Here is a 20736-nt window from a genome sequence, read left to right on the forward strand (position 1 = left end):
GAATTCATTGTTCCATCAATGATGGCAAGCCGTCCTGGCCCAGATGCAGCAAAACAGGCCCAAACCATGATACTACCACCACCATGTTTCACAGATGGTTTAAGGTTCTTATGCTGGAATGCAATGTTTTCCTTTCTCCAAACATAACGCATCTCGTTTAAACCCAAAAGTTCTATTTTGGTCTCATCCGTCCACAAAACATTTTTCCAATAGCCTTCTGGCTTGTCCACGTGATCTTTAGCAAACTGCAGATGAGCAGCAATGTTCTTTTTGGAGAGCAGTGGCTTTCTCCTTGCAACCCTGCCATACACACCATTGTTGTTCAGTGTTCTCCTGATGGTGGACTCATGAACATTAACATTAGCCAAAGAGAGGCCTTCAATTGCTTAGAAGTTACCCTGGGGTCCTTTGTCACCTCGCAGACTATTACACACCTTGCTCTTGGAATGATCTTTGTTGGTCGACCACTCCTGCGGAGGGTAACAATGGTCTTGAATTTCCTCCATTTGTACACAATCTGACTGTGAATTGCTGGAGTCCAAACTCTTTAGAGATGGTTTTGTGACCTTTTCCAGCCTGATGAACCAGGGGTGCAGATAGGATTTTTGAACTGGGGGGGACTGAGCTGTCAGCAAATGATTCCATTTTGTGTAAATGCATATATATATATATATATATATATATATATATATATATATATATATATATATATATATATATAATGTGTGTGTGTGTACTGAAGCTTCAATATACATTCGGATTGTGAGTTTTCTAACTGAAAGAACATTGGATGAACATCAACAGTGCTTTTTCTGAGGTCCTCAGAAATCTCCTTTGTTCGTGCCATGATACACTTCCACAAACGTGTTGTGAAGATCAGACTTTGATAGATCCCTGTTCTTTAAATAAAACAGGGTGCCCACTCACACCTGATTGTCATCCCATTGATTGAAAACACCTGACTCTAATTTCACCTTCAAATTAACTACTAATCCTAGAGGTTCACATACTTTTGCCACTCACAGATATGTAATATTGGATCATTTTCCTCAATAAATAAATGACCAATTATAATATTTTGTCTCATTTGTTTAACTGGGTTCTCTTTATCTACTTTCAGGACTTGTGTGAAAATCTGATGATGTTTTAGGTCATATTTATGCAGAAATATAGAAAATTCTAAAGGGTTCACAAACTTACAAGCTCAACTGTATATTATTAATAATATTATTAATATCTTTTGAGATCTTGAGAACCATTCTGACATTGTTTTGCTTCAAAAACAAGAACCATAAACTCAAAAAATATATATATTCATTCATGCATTCATTTTCCTTCTGCTGGTGTTGGTCACTGTGGCACAAGTCTGAACTGGTTTTCTCAGCTTTCTCTATTGCTGGCCACAGACTCCAGCTCGTCCTGGGGGATCCCCAGAATTTCCCAAGCCAACTGTGATATATAATTTCTCCAGTGAGCCTTCCTGATACAGCTCTATGGGAACCACCAGGGGGCATTGTTATAGGGTGTCCAGATGACCTCAGCTGGCTCCTCCCTAAACAGAGGAGCATCAGCTGTACTCAGAGGCTTTCTCATATTGTTGAGCTCCTCACTTTGTCACAAAGAGTAAGCCCAGGAATGTTACAGAAGAAGCTCGTCTGCCTGTATCTTATTCTTTTGGTCTATCCATTAATTCGACAGACTGACCCGTAAATAAAGAGCTACTTCTCAAACTGAGATCTTGCTTCTCCATCCATGGTTAAAAATATGTTTATAAATTTATCATGGCAATCCTAAAGAGTCTGATGATTTAAAAAAATGTATTTTTTTAAGTAACTGCTTAACCCTATGATGATGATTATTACTTACTGTTAGTGGAGAAAGCTGGGCAGCACTTTGGGCTTGTTCTCCTAGCCTCTTCACCTCTGAAGTATATGCCCCCATTTCCTTCTCCAGTCTCTGGTGACGCTGGAGCAGGGCAATGGTACTGATCTCATCCTTTCCATAATCTTCATCAGTTAGAAGGGGCTTGCGGTCATTAAGCCATGAGTTTGCCTCTGCTGCATCAGCAAAATACTGTAAGGAAAATAGTGTTGGATGTTAAAACAGACTCTGGATGAATATAATAGTTAAACATTTTAAGCACTTCAAACATTTTTCTTCAAGCGCACATTCTAGTTGTTGCGAGTCTGTCAGTTAGCTGTAGAATCAACAGCTCGAACCTGTTTGATAACACTGGCTGCATGCAGTCTGTTTTTGCGGTTTGTAACTTGGTCCCTAAGCTGCTGCCATTGTTTCTGCAAGGTTCGGATCCATTTCTGGATATCTCTGTCATTGGGGTGTCTCCCTCTACACAGTTCTTCACCCCTGGACACAACCTTGGAGCACAGAGATTCTTGTGACTGCACTTCTGCTTCCAATGTCTGCAAATAATATTAGAACATTTGCATTTCTTAGAAAAGGTTATTACATAAAAACATCATTTACATGTGAAAATGAAGTATTCCGCAAGTTCTAGGAGGTATTTAGTATTTTGTGTTTTAAGGGGTCAAACCTTATGGTTTTGAATGGCTTGTTCAATCTGACTCAGGTCTCTGCCCAAAGATGCTGCTTGCACCAGAAGCCACTTTTCATAGATCCAAGCCTCCACTTCCTCACAGTCATGAAAGAACTCAAAGAGCTTCAGCTGTCCTTCCAGGGCTCTTCTCCTTTAAAAGGATAGATGGTCTTTCAAACATTTTTTCGCTCCAACCACACAATAGCATTGAGGATATTGCATAGTATTATTATGCATTATTAGGACAATACCAGACTGGAGAACAACAGGTTGCAAGAAAGTTTGAGAGATTCACAATGGCTATACATTCTTGACTGAGTTATTTCAAATTCAAAGACATCACCTGTTCTGGCTGAGAGCCAGAAGGGAGTTGTACTGGCTATTAAGTTCTTTCACTCTTCTCTGAACTTGTGAAACATCCCTGTGTTTTCCCCGTAAGGCACTACTGCTGATGGCACTCAGTGATTCACCAAGAGAGATGATCTTGGTGTCCAATAGTTCTTGTTTCTGGAGTAGATCCACCACCTCTGGTAAATGCTTCCCCAGGTCAGAGGACCCTGCCTGGACCTAAGAGTGAAACAACACATCAGACGGCTGTGATTTTTTTTTAAGGGCCACTTTGCTATTACTAAGTACTTGTACTGTACGTGTAATGTGTTGGATCACTTTTTAATAATAATGAATGTCTTTATTATGTATACAGTGCATATAAAAAATCTACACACCCCTGATATAAAAATGAAATCAAGATAAAACCTACAGTCATACATACAATCACCCCAAACCATGTGGCAAAACGTGTTATGGTCTGATGAGAGGTAAAACATTTTGGGCATAATTCTAAAAGATGTGTGTGGCACAAAAACAAGACAGTTTATCACCCAAAGAACATCATACCCATGGTGAAGAATGGTGCTGGCGGCATCATGTTATGGGGCGGCTTCTCTGAAGCTGAGGCTAAAGTTCTAGTCAAGATAGAGGGAATAATGGATTGCCCTGAATACCAGTCTATTTTGGAACAAAACATACATTCCTCTGTTAGACAGCTGAAGATAAAGAAAATGTTTAAACTCCAGCACAATAATGGCCCAAACTATAAATCCAAGTCAACAAAGGAATGACTTCAGCAGAAGATCAATGTCTTGGAACGGCCAAGTCTGAGCCAAGATCTAAATCCTACTGAAAAGACTGCGGAATGACTTGAAGAAGGCTGTGCACAGGAGATCCACTCATAACTTGATAGATCTGGAGACTTTTTCCAGGGAAGCATGGAATAAAATTGCCAAATCAAGACGTGCTGGTTAACTATTACCCCAAAAATTGGTAGACTACAGTGGTGCTTGAAAGTTTGTGAACCCTTTAGAATTTTCTATATTTCTGCATAAATATGACCTAAAACATCATCAGATTTTCATACAAGTCCTAAAAGTAGATAAAGAGAACCCAGTTAAACAAATGAGACAAAAATATTATACTTGGTCATTTATTTATTGAGAAAAATGATCCAATATTACATATCTGTGAGTGGCAAAAGTATGTGAACCTTTGCTTTCAGTATCTGGTGTGACCCCCTTGTGCAGCAATAACTGCAACTAAACATTTCTGGTAACTGTTGATCAGTCCTGCACACCGGCTTGGAGGAATTTTAGCCCATTCCTCCGTACAGAACAGCTTCAAGTCTGGGATGTTGGTGGGTTTCCTCACATGAACTGCTCGCTTCAGGTCCTTCCACAACATTTCGATTGGATTAAAGTCAGGACTTTGACTTGGCCATTCCAAAACATTAAATTTACTCTTCTTTAACCATTCTTTGGTAGAACGACTTGTGTGTTTAGGGTCGTTGTCTTGCTGCATGACCCACCTTCTCTTGAGATTCAGTTCATGGACAGATGTCCTGACATTTTCCTTTAGAATTCGCTGGTATAATTCAGAATTCATTGTTCCATCAATGATGGCAAGCCATCCTGGCCCAGATGCAGCAAAACAGGCCCAAACCACAATACTACCAGCACCATTTTTCACAGATGGGATAAGGTTCTAATGCTGGAATACAGTGTTTTCTTTTCTCTAAACATAATGCTTCTCATTTAAATCAAAAAGTTCTATTTTGGTCTCATCCATCCACAAAACATTTTTACAATATCCTTCTGGCTTGTCCACGTGATCTTTAGCAAATTGCAGATGAGCAGCAATGTTCTTTTTGGAGAGCAGTGGCTTTCTCCTTCCAACCCTGCCATGCACACCATTGTTGTTCGGTGTTCTCCTGATGGTGGACTCATAAACATTAACATTAACCAGTGTGAGAGAGGCCTTCAGTTGCTTAGAAGTTACCCCAGGGTCCTTTATGACCTGGCCGACTATTACACGCCTTGCTCTTGGAGTGATCTTTGTTGGTTGACCACTTCTGGGGAGGGTCACAATGGTCTTGAATTTCCTCCATTTGTATGCAATCTGTCTGACTGTGGATTGGTGGAGTCCAAACTCTTTAGAGATGGCTTTGTAACCTTTTCCAGCCTGATGAACATCAACAACACTTTTTCTGAGGTCCTCAGAAATCTCCTTTGTTCGTGCCATGATACACTTCCACAAACATGTGTTGTGAAGATCAGACTTTGATAGATCCCTGTTCTTTAAATAAAACAGGGTGTCCACTCACACCTGATTGTCATCCCATTGATTGAAAACACCTGACTCTAATTTCACCTTCAAATTAACTGTTAATCCTAGAGGTTCACATACTTTTGCCACTCACGGATATGTAATATTGGATCATTTTCCTCAATAAATAAATGACCAAGTATAATATTTTTGTCTCATTTGTTTAACTGGGTTCTCTTTATCTACTTTTAGGACTTGTGTGAAAATCTGATGATGCTTTAGGTCATATTTATGCAGAAATATAGAAAATTTTAAAGGGTTCACAAACTTTCAAGCACCACTGTATTACCCCAAAAAAGAGTGAATGTTGTATTATAAACAAAAGGTGCTTTAACAAGGTGTTAGTTAAAGAGAAAGCATACTTGTGCAACCAGGTTATTGAAAGTTTTTCTATTTTTCTCTCTCTCCCTTTTGTTTTTCACTTGAATTTTGTTGGTCACATTAAAGGTGGAAAATTATCTGACATGATTTTTCTTGGTTTCGTTTATTTAAAAAAAAAAACATGGGAGGAAGCCATGGCCTAATGGTTAGAGAATGTATTACATTAATGTAATACATCACAAAAACCTGCAACAGGGGTGTGTGGACTTTTTTATAGCTATTGTATCTAAGAAGTGCCCTACGTTTACTAAATTAAACAAGAATTAACGATACATAATAATTTAAGCTTAGAATAACCTGTAGCTCCTTGAGGTCCAGAGAAATTAACTCTGTGTCCTTGAGGACAGCAAGTGTGTTCACAACATCTCCAACAGAATCCCTTTTCTGCTGCAACTGCTGGAGCAAAGCTTGCCATTTTTTGGAGATATTCATTTGCCTGTTGTACACAGTGAAGGACAGTGAAGAGATGCTTTATTCTCAAAATATTTTTGATTTTATTCTTGAAATCTTGTAATTTTTTTAAACATTGGCCCTAAACACCATTATGGATAATAAGTTGTATTGAATGTCACAAATGATAAAGTGTGTCAACACACCTGTAGACAACCTGTTCCTTGCTGTGGTAATTCTCCCTCTTAATGATGGCTGCCATCTCACTGAGAGCCTGAAAACGAGGCTCGTGAGCCAACACATCAGTGCATAAGGCTTCCAGCTTCTGGGCTGCAACCTGGGCTTCCTCCAGAGTTTCCAGTCGCTTCAAATCATCCTTCTGAACCAACTGCAGTATGTCCTCCAAGTAACCCTCCCTGAGTGCTGCTTTGCGGCCAAACTTCTGCGCCAGTTGCTCAAGTTGCTCCAGCCTCAAGAGGGCATTCTGCAGGTAACGCTCCCGCTCATACTCTGCCCTCTCCAGCAGGGTCCAGGTCTTCTCAATATCTCCTAGAGTCTTGCCTTCTGGAGGAACATAGGCACGCTGATTGTTGGCCATCAGCTTTGTACGCAGGCTGAAGAGGTGGGCTTCAATAGCACCTCTCTCCTGGTACTTAGGGGGCTTCTCCACAGTGCGGAATGTCTTAAAGGCAGCCACCAGCTGCTTCATGGCTGGCAGGGAGTTTGGGAAAGAACGGTCATCTAGCATCACTATTTTGGTCCTGATCCATTGCAGTAGGTCAGAGACCATGCGCTCGTATTCCCTTTTCATGTCATCCAGCTCTTTCAGGAGGTCTACAATCTGGAAGCAGAGGGAAGAACCAGGTACAGGTACCAGACTAAATTGCACTTCAGATTTTCTTATCAGTATAAGTAGGGTAATTTCTTGTAAAGATCTTTAGTTCCAACAGAGTGCTTTCCACACATAATGCATAGGCACATCTAGTCTACATATTTTATGTAATTTGACCGACCCTCCAGCTGGAACACACACTGGAAAGGGACCACCATAGGGCCACCTGGTGGACAGCAGTGACACTGGCATGGTAGTGTGTGTGGCATTTGTATCAGAAAGAGCAGTGTTGCTTGAAATTTTAAACACCTTTATGTCATTGCTGATACAGGAATCAAGAGTGATTTGAAGATCTATGTGTTGATTAGGTGACAATCCAATATGCAATCCAAAAGTCAAGAATGTAAAGTGAACAATGGTCAAAACACAATCAAGCATTAAACACAATGGGCAAAATTGCAACATTAAAGAGTCGTCAAAGTACAAGGCAAGTGTCAAAACACACAAAAAGCAATCAGAAAGTATGCATACAAGAGTTAACAAGTCTTCACAATGATTTCTAGATAAAGTTCACTTTATATACTTTGTAAACAGGAGGAGCTTGTGAAGTGCTTCACTACTATCTCTGTTGGAGGCAAGGTGTAATGTCCCAAGCTAATGTTAATAACAGTCCAAAGATATTTAGCCAGCTACATTGTTGTGGTCAAAAACTGCACTGATGAAGCTCTAGAAAGTGACACAAAGGGGAAAACAAGAACTGAAAAAGAACTATAGCTTCTCACTGCACTTACAGAGTGGTCTAACAAAGAAGAAGTAAGAATACACAAGGCTTCAAAACCCTCCAACATTACTGCTATGTCTGATGTCCCCATGCCAGACCAACAAACACTAAGTTACTGCTGCCATGTAACTGGTACTGCTATGCTGAGAATGATCCACCATCCAAATAATATCTGGTCAGCAGTCATCTGGTGGTGATCCCTTTTCACTGATGGATGGAGTAGACGGGCTTACAAATTGTGCAAAGCAATCAATGGACTACAGTTAAAAATTGTATACCTACAAAGTGCATCTGTATTGCAGATGTACCCAAGACAAGGGCCACTGAATGTACAGAGAAAACATGATAATATAAAGCAGCTTTATTAGAGGAAATAAACTTCTATACATTGAAAGGGCAGTAGTATCCAAAGAATTTTAGTGTGCATTCTATGAATATAAAGAAAATTGTTTGTGTGTGTGTGTGTGTGTGTGTGTGTGTGTGTGTGTGTGTGTGTGTACTACCTCCTATTTTTTGAAGTATTCATTGTTATTCTGTATTGACTGTATTTATGGATAATCTGTATTTTCAGATCATCTCTAACAAATAATTAAGCTTTAAGACAAAACTTTTTTTTTTTTTTTAAATTTTGGTCAGACACCTGAGACCTGCACAAAACATAAAATTAGTACAATACTATTTCAACTCCATTACCATGGTAGTCTCCAAACTACAATTAAGTGTGAAAGTACTGGAGTAACTTTTACTTACATCAACATAGTACACTGTTATCTAGCTACTTATACACACCTTTTGCAGTGCTGAAACACTCGTTTGTGGTTTAATAATGATCTCTTTCATAATCTGCCATCTCAGCCATTGATTGCTGAAACTCCCAGTGAGAGACATTGCCAACCAATGACCCAGCTGGTCACACCTGAAAACAAACACACCGTCTGCCTTGTCTCAAAACCAACCTGCCCCCAACTCTGACCCAGGCTGGAGCACTTCCCGAACCGACGTGTACATCATTATTTAACACACCTCTGTGACAGCTAGTGGACTGTTCTATTCACACATTCGGATGTGGTGGTGAATAATCTTATCATCCTTTTCCTGCATAGGCAGTACAGGACACTTCTCACCACTGTACCACTCTGTGAGCCTCTGGCCAGTGCTAAAATAGAATCTTCTGCCCTCTGAACTCAAATCCGCTAGGTGGCCTCCAACTGTCTGTCGAAAGGTGTTTTTCTGTCATGATGCTGTAGTATAGCGAATGCTATTTCGCTATCTTCATAATTGTGCTGTGGGCTGAGGACTTACTTCCTCACTTGTGTATATTCCCAGGGCTGAGCTTCTGCTTATCTGATTAAAGCCAGAGCTCCTCCCTTGCTACTGTAAAATCCAATAATCCGCAGTCTCCCTGAGTGCAGCCCTCATTCATTGTAGAATCCACAAGGTAGCATAAATACTTGGTGTGTAAAAACACTTCTTAATGTGCTAGTCTTTGGGATTTGATGGTTGGAGGTACACTTAAGTGCAGTGTCCTGTGTAAGTCAACCAAACACACATGCCAGGCTCTTAAGTATATTTTTGCTACAACATTTATAAGTTTCATTATCTTCTACTTCAGGTGGCGCAGTGGAACAACAGGTAGCATGACTGCCTCAAAGCTCCAGGGTTCCTGTTTGACCCTGAGTTCAGGTTAATTGTGGGATTGGCTACTGTATATGCACCTAGATATGAAAGAGTGTGTGTGTGTGTGTGTGTGTGTGTGTGTGTGTGTGTGTGTGTGTGTGTGTGTGTATAAGCATGGTGCCCTGTGATGGAATGGCATCCCATCCAGGGTAGTGTATTTCTGCCTCATTCCCAGTGTTCCTGGGATAGGCTCTGGATCCACTATGACCCTGATCAGGATAAAGTGCTTATTGAAGATGAATTAATTCATGAATTAATCATTTGCTTCTATGGTGAGAGGCAATAAAACCAAATTGCACATATTGTGAAACTGTTACTTTAAATGACTGGTAGTGACTGAGGAAATTCCATGACAGTTACTGGTATAACAGACCTTGGCTATTCTCTTCTGGATGGTTTTCCCCTGCTTCACTTTAGAAAAGTAATGGTAGTAGAGTGAGACATAAGTCATGATGGACTTCTCATCAGGATGTGAAACCACTATGTCTTCTACATCAAGGAGCTGCATGATGCCAAATTCCCTCTCTGCTAGACTGAAAGCATGTCCCAAGTTCCTCCTTGCTTCATCTGGATGAAGTCGATTGTAATCAAACAGGTCTGGCCTGGAAAAGAACGCCACCACAGACTTAATAGTTGAAGATGTATCGCTGAATCTATGCGTGCTTTTGTATATGTAGTGATGGTCTTGTTTTCATAAACTCTACCGGTGAGCATGGATGAGTGCATTGAAGGCCAGACCATCCCTCCAGCTGCTGGAAAAGTCCTGAACATCCACATTGTTATAGCCAGCAGTCTTCCTTTGACACCATATCAGAAGAGCCTCCTTGGCTGAACGGCGTGCTAAGCTGGCATCACCACTGTCCTGGAAACAACAGAGTCAGTATGCAGTTAAAGCAGATAATCTTTCATGTCAGGAATTAGTCACTGAAAAGACGCTAGCTACAGTAAGTCCCTTCATTTTCTTGCATTTGCACTTAACTCAAACTTGTGAGCAGATATACTATATGCATGTATTTTTGTTCACTACCTCATCAAGATTAATTGCTCCAATTTGGAAACGGAGAATGATGATCCAGATGAGGCCCAGGATCAGGGTTCTGTCCCCATCCACAATATTCTCAGGTCCAATCAAATCTACTCGGATCTAAAGGGAAAGAAAGGGACATTTTAAGGCCGTCATAATTAATAAAGATATTCTCCAAGAAAAGACCCACATGTCAGATGAGAAATTCTTTTAGATTGTTCACTGCTGTATATTTATTTTCTTGTTTTAGGTTTAAGATTGATTAATTTGATTCTGCCAGTGGTACCTTGGTTTTGAGGAAGTTTATGGCAATGCTGTTGTTCTCTAAGCAGTGTACTCTGAGGGTGCGTCGGCTGGGAGTGGGTAACTTCTCCCTGGAGATGAGCTCCAAGAGTCGCACTAAATGTACTCCGGTCTTCAGCTCTACGTACACATCATTCAGCATAACCTCTTCCTGAAAAGAGTGGTACCTGTATTACTTCACCAGGACAAGTCAGGTCAATTGTATCAGGCCCTAAATAAAAGGTGGAATTAAATTCCGTTTTCTGGTTTCCTTCATTTTTATCATACAACATTTCCCTGTTAATTCCCCACATTCCAAATTCCTTAATGGATTTAGATGATTTAGGAAGCTGTAGAGGGCGGCACGGTGGTGTAGTGGTTAGCACTGTCGCCTCACAGCAAGAAGGTCTGGGTTCGAGCCCCATGGCCGGCGAGGGCCTTTCTGTGTGGAGTTTGCATGTTCTCCCCGTGTCCGCGTGGGTCTCCTCCGGGTGCTCCGGTTTCCCCCACAGTCCAAAGACATGCAGGTTAGGTTAACTGGCAACTCTAAATTGATCGTAGGTGTGAATGTGAGTGTGAATGGTTGTCTGTGTCTATGTGTCAGCCCTGTGATGACCTGGCGACTTGTCCAGGGTGTACCCCGCCTTTCGCCCGTAGTCAGCTGGGATAGGCTCCAGCTTGCCTGCGACCCTGTAGAAGGATAAAGCAGCTAGAGATAATGAGATGAGATAGCTGCAGAAAGTATAGAAGGAAATATAGAAAAAGTACATGTATGTGACCCTGACCAGGATAATACGCTTACTGAAGATGATTAATGAAATAATAAACTCAAACAAGTGAAAGTAAAAAAGAAAAGGATATAAAGCATATGTAGTCTGTGTCAGGCCCTTATAGCTATTGATATATTATTTGGTGCTTAACAAACATCACAATGTAGTAAAGGCTGATTTATAATACTAGCAATCATTTTGATAAAACATGTTTACTGACATTATTATACCCCCACTCTGGGGTATAATACTGGTTTACCTCTGTCCATCCATCTGTATCTCCATCTGTCTGAAACACCCTTTTTCTCAGCAACCATAAATCCTAGCAACTTGGTACCAAACTTCAGCTTGGAGTTCTATACCATGTATACCATTTTCAGGTCTGTCGCACATCATCTTCCTGTTTACCGACTGAATGTATTTACGAAACATATAGGGTGGATTTACAACATTTTTGTAACACTTTTCTCAGCAACTACAAATTACAACTACTTGATATTTAGTACTGAGCTTCAGCTTGGGTTTCTATACCGTTTTTAGGTCTGTCACACATCAACTTCCTGTTTACCGACTGAATGAATTTACGAAACATATAGCGTGGATTTACAACAATTTCATAACATTTTTCTCAGCAACTACAAATCACAACTGCTTGATATTTGGTACCGAGCTTCAGCCTGGGGTTCTATACCGTGTATATCATTTTCAGGTCTGTCGTTCATCGACTTCCTATTTACCGACTGAATGTATTTACAAAACATATAGGGTGGGTTTTGACGCTATTTCAAGAAGCAAAATGCTATTTCAAAATGCCAGTTTACCAGGATGCTGTTTGAAATCCCTGGGGAGAACACTGCTCTTTACTTACTTGTTTCAGGGTTAATTATTTTTTGAAGTCAACATTCATAATAAGTGTCCTATTCCTTTGATTGCTTGTATTCTGATATAAGCAAGAACGGGGGGATACGTAAGTGAGCAGTAGCTCACAGTTGATCTTGTTTGTTTTGTTGCCGTCATGACAGAGAATATACTACATTTAGTGTTGGCACTCACTGCAAGGTCCTCTTCCTTCCTAGCTTCAGCATTGCTGAAATGTTTATGCAAGACCTTGAGTTATGAGCTATATCCTTTCCTCCTTTTTTATGTTCTTCCTCACTGAGATGCCACCAGAGGGTTACATAATTGAACTTACAGAGGAGTTCAAAGGTTGTTCACCTAGATTATCCTCCAGCATTAGAGGAACTAATGTCCTTATTTACATATAGAATACCAAAATGAATGCCATAAAGCTATTAAAGGTTTAATTAAGGATGCATGCTTCAGTGGATAATCTCACCTGGATAGTGTAATACCTAAGAAATACTGCTGTAATCATGAAGACTCTTCTTTCAGCACATTTAGTACTGTTTACACATATATACTGTAAAGATTTATAATCCCATTATTGGGGGTCATCGAGAAAAGGATGGGTTCCCTTTTCAGTCTGGTTCTTCTCAAGGTTTCGTCCTCATGCCTTCTTAGGGAGTTTTTCTCTTTGTCACTGTTGCCTCTAGCTTACATATTAGTAACAAAGATTGCATTATATAATGCATTTTATTCTATCCACATTCACTGGATATGAGCAATCGTGTGCTCTGATTGGCTACTCTACTAGGATATCAGCTCATACACTGTGAGTAGAGGTAAAACAAAATGGTGGAGCGCATCAAGCCAGATATATCACTTTGTTATCAAGTATTTAAAAGAAACAGAAATAGCTAAAAGAATATAGTCCCCCGCCCCCATATCTCCTGTTGCAAACTCCAGCCCAGTCAGTGGCCATAATGCACCTTTAATTGGTTTGCCAACCGCCAAAAAACCTTAAAGAAGAAGAAGAAAATGGTGGATCATGTTACTAAACCAACCAAGGACGAAATAAAAACTCTACTTGAAAACAACCCCCCCCCCCCCAAAAAAAAAAAAAAAAAAAAAATTTTAAGCAACAAAATATGGAATGACAGTATTTCATTGTAAGAATGTATTTTTTTTTATTTTTCAAAGTTATTATTAGAGCATTTTTCACAAATTGCTACTGTCGTTTCACTGTTTGTTTGGGGTTTTTTTTACGTTCTAAGCGGAAATGATTTTGTCAGATGTTTTGTACAAAGTTTTTATTTATCGAATTTGCAAAACATAAAAATTCTCTGTTTCTCAAAATCCAGTGAATGTGGATATAATAAAACAGTTATTCCACTCAATTTCATTGTACATGGCTTATAGCCGACTCAGCGCTACGCACCTCATTGGCTATCAGCTCATGTACGACTTGATTTTGTGGAATAACTGTTAAGTATACCTGTAATTCTTGAGGAAATTAGCTGGTAAATGTTTAGCGATTACATAGCTAGTACCATACTGTATGTGTTCAGCAATTATCAGATGAGCACATAAATGTTTAATGACATGCGTTATGATAACATCCTATATATTATAGTCATCATGTGTGAACGTGGGGGAATTTAACAGTAGATCAAATGAAAACAGAAGGCACAAGACTAAGATGATGTTTGCTAACATTATATCATTGTAGATAACTACCATGTTATCATGACAAAAGAGATATGTGGTATAGTTTCCATACGTTAATTGACTAGTTGACATTAGAACAGATGATTTACAGTTAGAACAGAATTTTACATGTTGAGGACATACTTTGGTGCACATACATTTCTATGCAAATGTTTGCACACCCCAGCCAATTACATATTTTGTTGCATTTTGAAGTGAAAAGAAGTAAAGTCAACATCTGCACCAATGTATTTCTTTATTCATGTTTGATGAACATAAAAATAGAAAATAAAAAGATTGGGGGCATGTGTGACATTTCCTGTGCCACTGATTGCCGTACAACCCCACAGCTGTGAATGTGTTCTTTTCCTCAAATGCTGCTTGTTTTCCCCCCCTCCAGACATACCTTTGGTGATTTTGACCAAAGTCGACAGCAGTCATTTTCAAAATGCCTCTGGATTGTCGAGATAATAATATATAGATAAGATTTACTTGTGATGACCTTAGGTCATGTTTGTACAAACAAGCTGCACGTTAAATGGTGCACTACAACTCCTGTGTCAGCTCAACCTTCCTGCATGTCCTTTTGGTCATTTTTCAGGATTTTGCTTTGTCTTTCTGCCCATAATGCAGGCAGTTTTATCTGAAAGCTTCCAGAGTTTCCTTTAACCGCCATTTCATAATGACATTTTGTGGAAATTGTGAGCTAGAAGTGCTTTGATCAGTGACTTTTTTTTTATAACCTTGCTCTTTTTAAGCATAAATTAGCTTCATGTTCAGATTCTCAGTCAGCTGATTAGAGGAGCTCATGGTTGTTTGAAGCTATGAAATTTATTACACTCTGGATTTGTTATTTCTAATGACAATTCTTGACCCTCTTATGGCATCCTTATAAGTCAATTAAGGTAATAATAATAATAATAATAATTTATTGCTTATAGCACGCAAATTAACATGAAATATATGATCAAATGCGTGTTACAAAATATTATACAAATATGGGCATATACATACACGTGGCGCGCGTGCATGTGCATTGCAAGCACGCACGCCACATGCATGCACACATACAGTACATATAACACGCATGCATACACACGCGCGCACATACATAAAAAACTTAGAAAAAATATTAATAATAATCCCTAATATAAAACTAGCTAGTTGTAAACTCTATTGAATAGAAATGTCTTAACTATTTTCTTAAAATTGTTAGAATCCTTCTCCTGTCTAATCTCTCGAGGAAGTGTATTGAAAAGTGTTGGCGCAGCTGCTGCAAAGGCCCTATCGCCCAGCCTCTTCTTTGTCTTAGCACTGAATGGTGTGAGAAAAATTTCATGGTTTCTGCATAAAGCATATGTGCTCCATGACTTAATCTGAACCAAATTACAAATGTATGCTGGTGCAAACCCATACATTGCCTTGAAAGTTAAAACTAACATTTTAAAAACCATTCGTTCACTAACCGGGAGCCAGTGCAGATAGCACAAAACTGGAGTAATATGAGAAAAACAAGGTGTAGCTGTAATAAGCCTTACTGCTGCATTTTGGACTCGCTGTAATTTGCTAATAGACTTGGCCGGAAGGCCATACAAAAGACTGTTGCAATAGTCCAATCTACTTGTTATAAAGGAATAAACTAAGATTCTAGAAGTGTCAGCAGAAAGATATTTTCTTATTCTCCTGATGTGATGGAGATGAAAAAATGCAGTCTTACAAGTGTTATTGATATGAGGTACTAGACTCATATTACTGTCAAATATTGTTCCTAAATTCTTGGCAGTTGAGACAGGTACAACACTAACTTCACCCACTGTTAACTTGTGAATGTTAACCTTCTTGAGCTGATGTTTAGTCCCTATAATTAAGAACTCAGGCTTCGCATCATTCAATTTCATCTTGTCCATTGCCATGCATGCGCGTACTGCTTTGATGCACCTCTCCATTGCGGCAACGCACTCCACTTGACTTATACTGCAGTCCGGCTTGAATGACAGATATAATTGGGTGTCATCTGCATATGCATGTGCCACTGGTAAGTGTTCCTTGATGACATCAAACAATTTACTGGCATATAGTGAAAAGAGTAAGGGTCCTAGACAGGAGCCCTGTGGCGCTCCGCACGATAACTGGAACTTGTCCGAAAGACCCTCGCCATATACCACTCGCTGTGCACGGCCCGACAGATAGGAAGCAAACCACTGAAGTACTCTTCCTGTGATACCAAATGATGTCTCAAGTCGACGGAGGAGGATTGTATAGTCGGCCGTATCAAAGGCCGCACTCAGATCTAACAGCACAAGTAAAATCACATGCTGACTGTCCATGCTCAGTAAAATATAATTTTGCACTTTTAAAAGTGCTGTCTCCATGCTATGGCTCTTTCTGTAGGCTGACTGTAGTTCAGGAACTAAGCCGTGAGTTTGCAAGTAGTCAGATGCTTGTTCACAGACTACGCGTTCTGTCAGCTTAGAAATGAACTGTAGGTTGCTAATTGGGCGCAGGTTGTTAAACACAGCATCTAGTCCCGCTTTCTTTAGCAACGGCTTAACAATAGCCTCCTTCCAGACTTCAGGGAAATATCCATTAGCCAATGAGGAGTTGATCAAGTGAGTGACAACTGGTAGTAATATATCCAAACATTCTACCAAGACTGGCGTAGGCACTGGATCCAATTTACAGTACTTCTTAGCAGAACTCATGACAAGAGTTTTAACATCATCCTCACTAAGCTGACGAAAGGAGGACAACGCAAAATTGCAATCCACAATCCTCTTGTAATCAGGGACCAGGTCACGAGAGGATGATTCCAGATGCATGGCATCAACTTCACTCCTACTTCTTGAGATCTTATGCACAAAGAACGAGCCAATATCATTAGACAACACTGTGTCGTTAGAAGAATTTGGAAAGCAAAATTCACTTTTTGGTATTAGTAACGCTTTTGCAGCTTGAAAGAGTTTGCTTTGATTATCACAATTTTCAGAGATGAAGTCAGTGTAGTATGTCGTTTTCGCTTCGTTTATCAGATGAATCGCATGATTTCTCTGGGTCTTGAATAAATTAAAATCTTCAGTCGACTTGCTCTTCCGCCACGCCCTTTCAGCCTTCCGTCGACGTCTTTTTGCAACATCAATCTCCACGTTGTACCAAGGAGCAGTCTGTCTCGCTCTGAGTATCTTAGTCTTCAAGGGGGTGTGCCGGTCCATTAATTCAATCAAGGTAGAATTGTAAACACGTACAAGAGCATCAATTTCCTCTGCCAGCTGATTTTGTGACCAGCCAAGGTCAGTTGAACACAGTGTAGATTCAGACACGTCTCGCCTCAGTGCATCATAATCAATAGATTTCAACTTCCAGTAAGTGACTCTGCGTTTCAGTGGCAAGGGCTTGCCTACATGAAGGTTGCAAATAACAGAGACATGATCTGAAATAAAGCGATCCACTTGAGGCTGTCCTTCGATGATGTAATCAGGGATGCGCATAATAATCAGGTCTAGGGTGTGGCCATTAACGTGGGTAGGGTAGTTGACATGTTGCTTCAATCCCACCGAATCAAGCAAATCCCGAAACTTGACGGAGTCTATGTTGCTAGTAGAATCGACATGGATGTTGAAGTCCCCGCAAATTAAAAGTGACTCCTTACATAGTAACAAAGATTCCAAGTAGCTGAAAAATTCCTCAAAAAAATACGTTCGTGGGTACTCTGTGTTCACTGGAATAAGGCGGGCGATATATAATAACTACACGCAGTTTATCAGCAGAGGAATAGTTGATTAGCCACTCAGAGAATTCATATGAAGTTTTGTTCACAAATAGTGAATCACAATATAAAAGTGCAGTACCGCCACCGCGATGCAAATCCCAAGTATGATCTAATAACTTGTAGCCATCCGGGCACAGCTTCACATGGACAGCAGCGTCACATTGGTTGAGCCAAGACTCAGTTATAGCAACAATATCCGGTTTACAATCATGAGAGATATAATCAACGATATCAGCAGCCTTATTTCTCACAGAACGACAATTGAGCAGACAAAACTTCATTGACTTTAATGAGTTGTTTAGGGATGAAATCGAGGCACAGTCCACACTTTCAGATTGTTGATATTGCGATGGATTGGCCGTGAACCATAAACCATGTTGTTAATACCACAAGGCAAAGCTGATGATCTTGCAGGCCTTTTATCATGCCGCCTAGAAACAATAGAAGAAATTTTATATAGGCCATTGGGACCTGGGTTTAATTTAAACAACAGATCACCCTCCAGAAGGATGTGGAACGTCGCCGTGGTGTTGTTATAGTAAGCGCACAGGAACCTGTGTCTTCACAATTTCAACCATGTCAGGAATGTAGGGAATAAACTGATGGAAGGTCCAAAATAAATGGTACAATTAGCGTAAACTCTGTTCTACGATGGCAAACACAATAGAAGAAGAAGAAGAAGAAACCTTTATTTGTCACATGCACACTTCAAGCACAGTGAAATTCATCCTCTGCATTTAACCCATCTGAAGCAGTGAACACACGCCCACACACCCAGAGCACTACAGCGCCCGGGGAGCAGTCAGGAGTTAGGTACCTTGCTCAAGGGCACCCCAGCCCAAGGCTGCCCCACGTTAACCTAACTGCATGTCTTTGGACTGTGGGGGAAACCGGAGCACCCGGAGGAAACCCACGCAGACACGGGGAGAACATGCAAACTCCACACAGAAAGGCCCTCGCCAGCCGCTGGGTTTGAACCCAGACAATAGACAATCATTAACAAATGACCAACCATTGTCCTATGAAAAAATCTTGATACTCCCATATCTGAAGGATCCACCAACATCGACCGGAGGAACCAGGCCGAAAGCTTATTCTTCCCGCTGAAAACAGGTCGATCCACTCCTATGACCACTTAGCAACAGCTTACACTCCACAGAGGGTGTGTGACAAAGATTATTAGTCAATAAGAGGGCAAAAACGACAGAGATGTAAAACGTGCGTCTGCCCATCATGACTGACTAACACACAATGACCACTGTAGCCTCCACCTGCGCAGGTCTAATAAATTAATTATTAACTCTTTACCCCTTAATGATGACATATGATGACCCCATGTATATCCCATAATGACGACATATGACGCCAGCGTGTATGCACCATAATGACGACATTTGACGACTCTGAATTTGCCTCTACATACGTAGAGTGAAACAAGCTTTCTGATTGAAAGTTGCAGTAATCATTTATTGTACACCATTTGACATGAATTCTTCACGTAAAATGTGAAGATTGGTTTTCACACAGGTTTTACTCACCTTTCAGACACTACCTGTGAGTTGGTGAATGTTGAAACATAACTTTATGAGTGATTTTTGTATTCTGTGTCATGCCCTCTTTTCAAAAATGTATGATATGTCATGATTGTTTCAACATAATGAATGAATGAACCCTTTATTGTCACTAGTCACAAGTACCAGAGAAATTGGCCGTCAACCTGTCCGTACATATACATACAATTGACACAGGGGTAGACAGGACAGGAAGACAGGGATGAAAAAAAATACAGAATAACATGAGGAGAGAGGAGGAGAAGGAGAAAACTGATATGAACAAAACCTTGTCTTAAGACTTTTTTTCTTGTAAATATGTTCTAAGGGTGAACGGTATATACATATACAAGGGTAACTGTAGCAACTGCTTTAAGGGGTAAAGAGTTAAAGAGCCTTTACAACTGGATGGGTGTCCATGCCAAGATTGACTTTTTTTTAAGTTCATCAAACATGAATGAATAATTAGTTTGCTGCAGAGGTTGTATTGACTTCTTTTCACTTCAAAAGTCAACAAAAAAATATTTATTTTGCCAGGGGTGTGATAACTTTTGAATACAACTGTCAACAACAATTTTTTCTCCAAACGCTGATAAAAATCTTTTATCAGTGACTGTCAGATGTTTTTTCATTAATGTTAGTCATAATGTTGCATTGAAAATGGTGATGTGGCTTGTTCTTCTTCATACCCCATTTTTCGAGAAGACACTGTTCATCCACTTAGTGTAGGTCTTTTTCTGGACGGTCATGCGCTGCTGCTGCAGCTCCCGAATGCGTCCATGCTCATACTCCTCTACATCTGCCAACTCAGACATCTGTGAGATCACAGCAAAATTTCACAGAAGTAAATAACACCTTTATAGGTGGGTTTGTTTAAAAACTCATCATTACGTGATAAATGAAGAATTGTATATTTAAGCATTAGAAATGAATATAGTTTTTTTTTTTTAAGATTACTTAAAATATCAGTAGTGCTTTGATTAACAGAATGCTTGCAGTGTCTTCATAGAATTATAATCTATAAGAGGTTTTTCTTTGGTCAAATATTATTTTATGTGTTACAGTATAATGGTTTCATACTGAATGGTGCCCTTAATTTAAGTCACAGGATGAGTTTAATTATTAAGCTTCACACTTCATACTGAAGTTGAGACCTTCACTGTTGATTGTTCTGAATTTTACAGTGAGCAGAGAAATAAAGAAACTTTTTACAGTTATTTATACAAAAAAAAGTTATCAATGCTATTGATTTTTTATGTTAATTTGTCTGTTAATCATTCATGTGGTTCTGCATTCCATGCTTCAATTTACCAAAAGGACAATAAAAATTCCTGGGATTTTATGTCACCCCTTTTACAGCCAGACTTGTATCATACAAGTCAACAAAATCAAAGCTGGTTGCTAAAGTCAGACTTGGCACGAAAAAAAAAAAAAAGCAACAGCATTTATCCAGAATATCCAAATTCTATTGTACATCTTATTATATAATGGACAGAATATTCTACAGTATATTTATAGATACTG

The 20736-nt window shown here is 39.7% G+C and overlaps 1 protein-coding gene across 1 annotated transcript in view; it reads right to left on the bottom strand.

The window, feature by feature from the left end:
• The window catches only part of sptbn5 (spectrin, beta, non-erythrocytic 5), a 66360-nt gene extending 46333 nt beyond the window's left edge, over window positions 1-20027 (bottom strand). Inside the window, exons 1-11 of the mRNA XM_060932998.1 lie at window positions 19902-20027; window positions 10584-10751; window positions 10301-10417; window positions 9978-10135; window positions 9647-9875; window positions 6190-6824; window positions 5891-6029; window positions 2898-3121; window positions 2552-2705; window positions 2220-2420; window positions 1867-2073 (exon numbers count right to left, since the gene is read on the bottom strand). Of these exons, the coding sequence (XP_060788981.1) occupies window positions 1867-2073; window positions 2220-2420; window positions 2552-2705; window positions 2898-3121; window positions 5891-6029; window positions 6190-6824; window positions 9647-9875; window positions 9978-10135; window positions 10301-10417; window positions 10584-10751; window positions 19902-20027 (2358 nt within the window). The remainder of the gene's footprint in view (window positions 1-1866; window positions 2074-2219; window positions 2421-2551; window positions 2706-2897; window positions 3122-5890; window positions 6030-6189; window positions 6825-9646; window positions 9876-9977; window positions 10136-10300; window positions 10418-10583; window positions 10752-19901) is intronic.
• Window positions 20028-20736: the final 709 nt, after the last annotated feature.

This window comes from Neoarius graeffei, chromosome 11 (assembly GCF_027579695.1).
Source record: "Neoarius graeffei isolate fNeoGra1 chromosome 11, fNeoGra1.pri, whole genome shotgun sequence".
Lineage (NCBI taxonomy): Eukaryota > Metazoa > Chordata > Actinopteri > Siluriformes > Ariidae > Neoarius > Neoarius graeffei.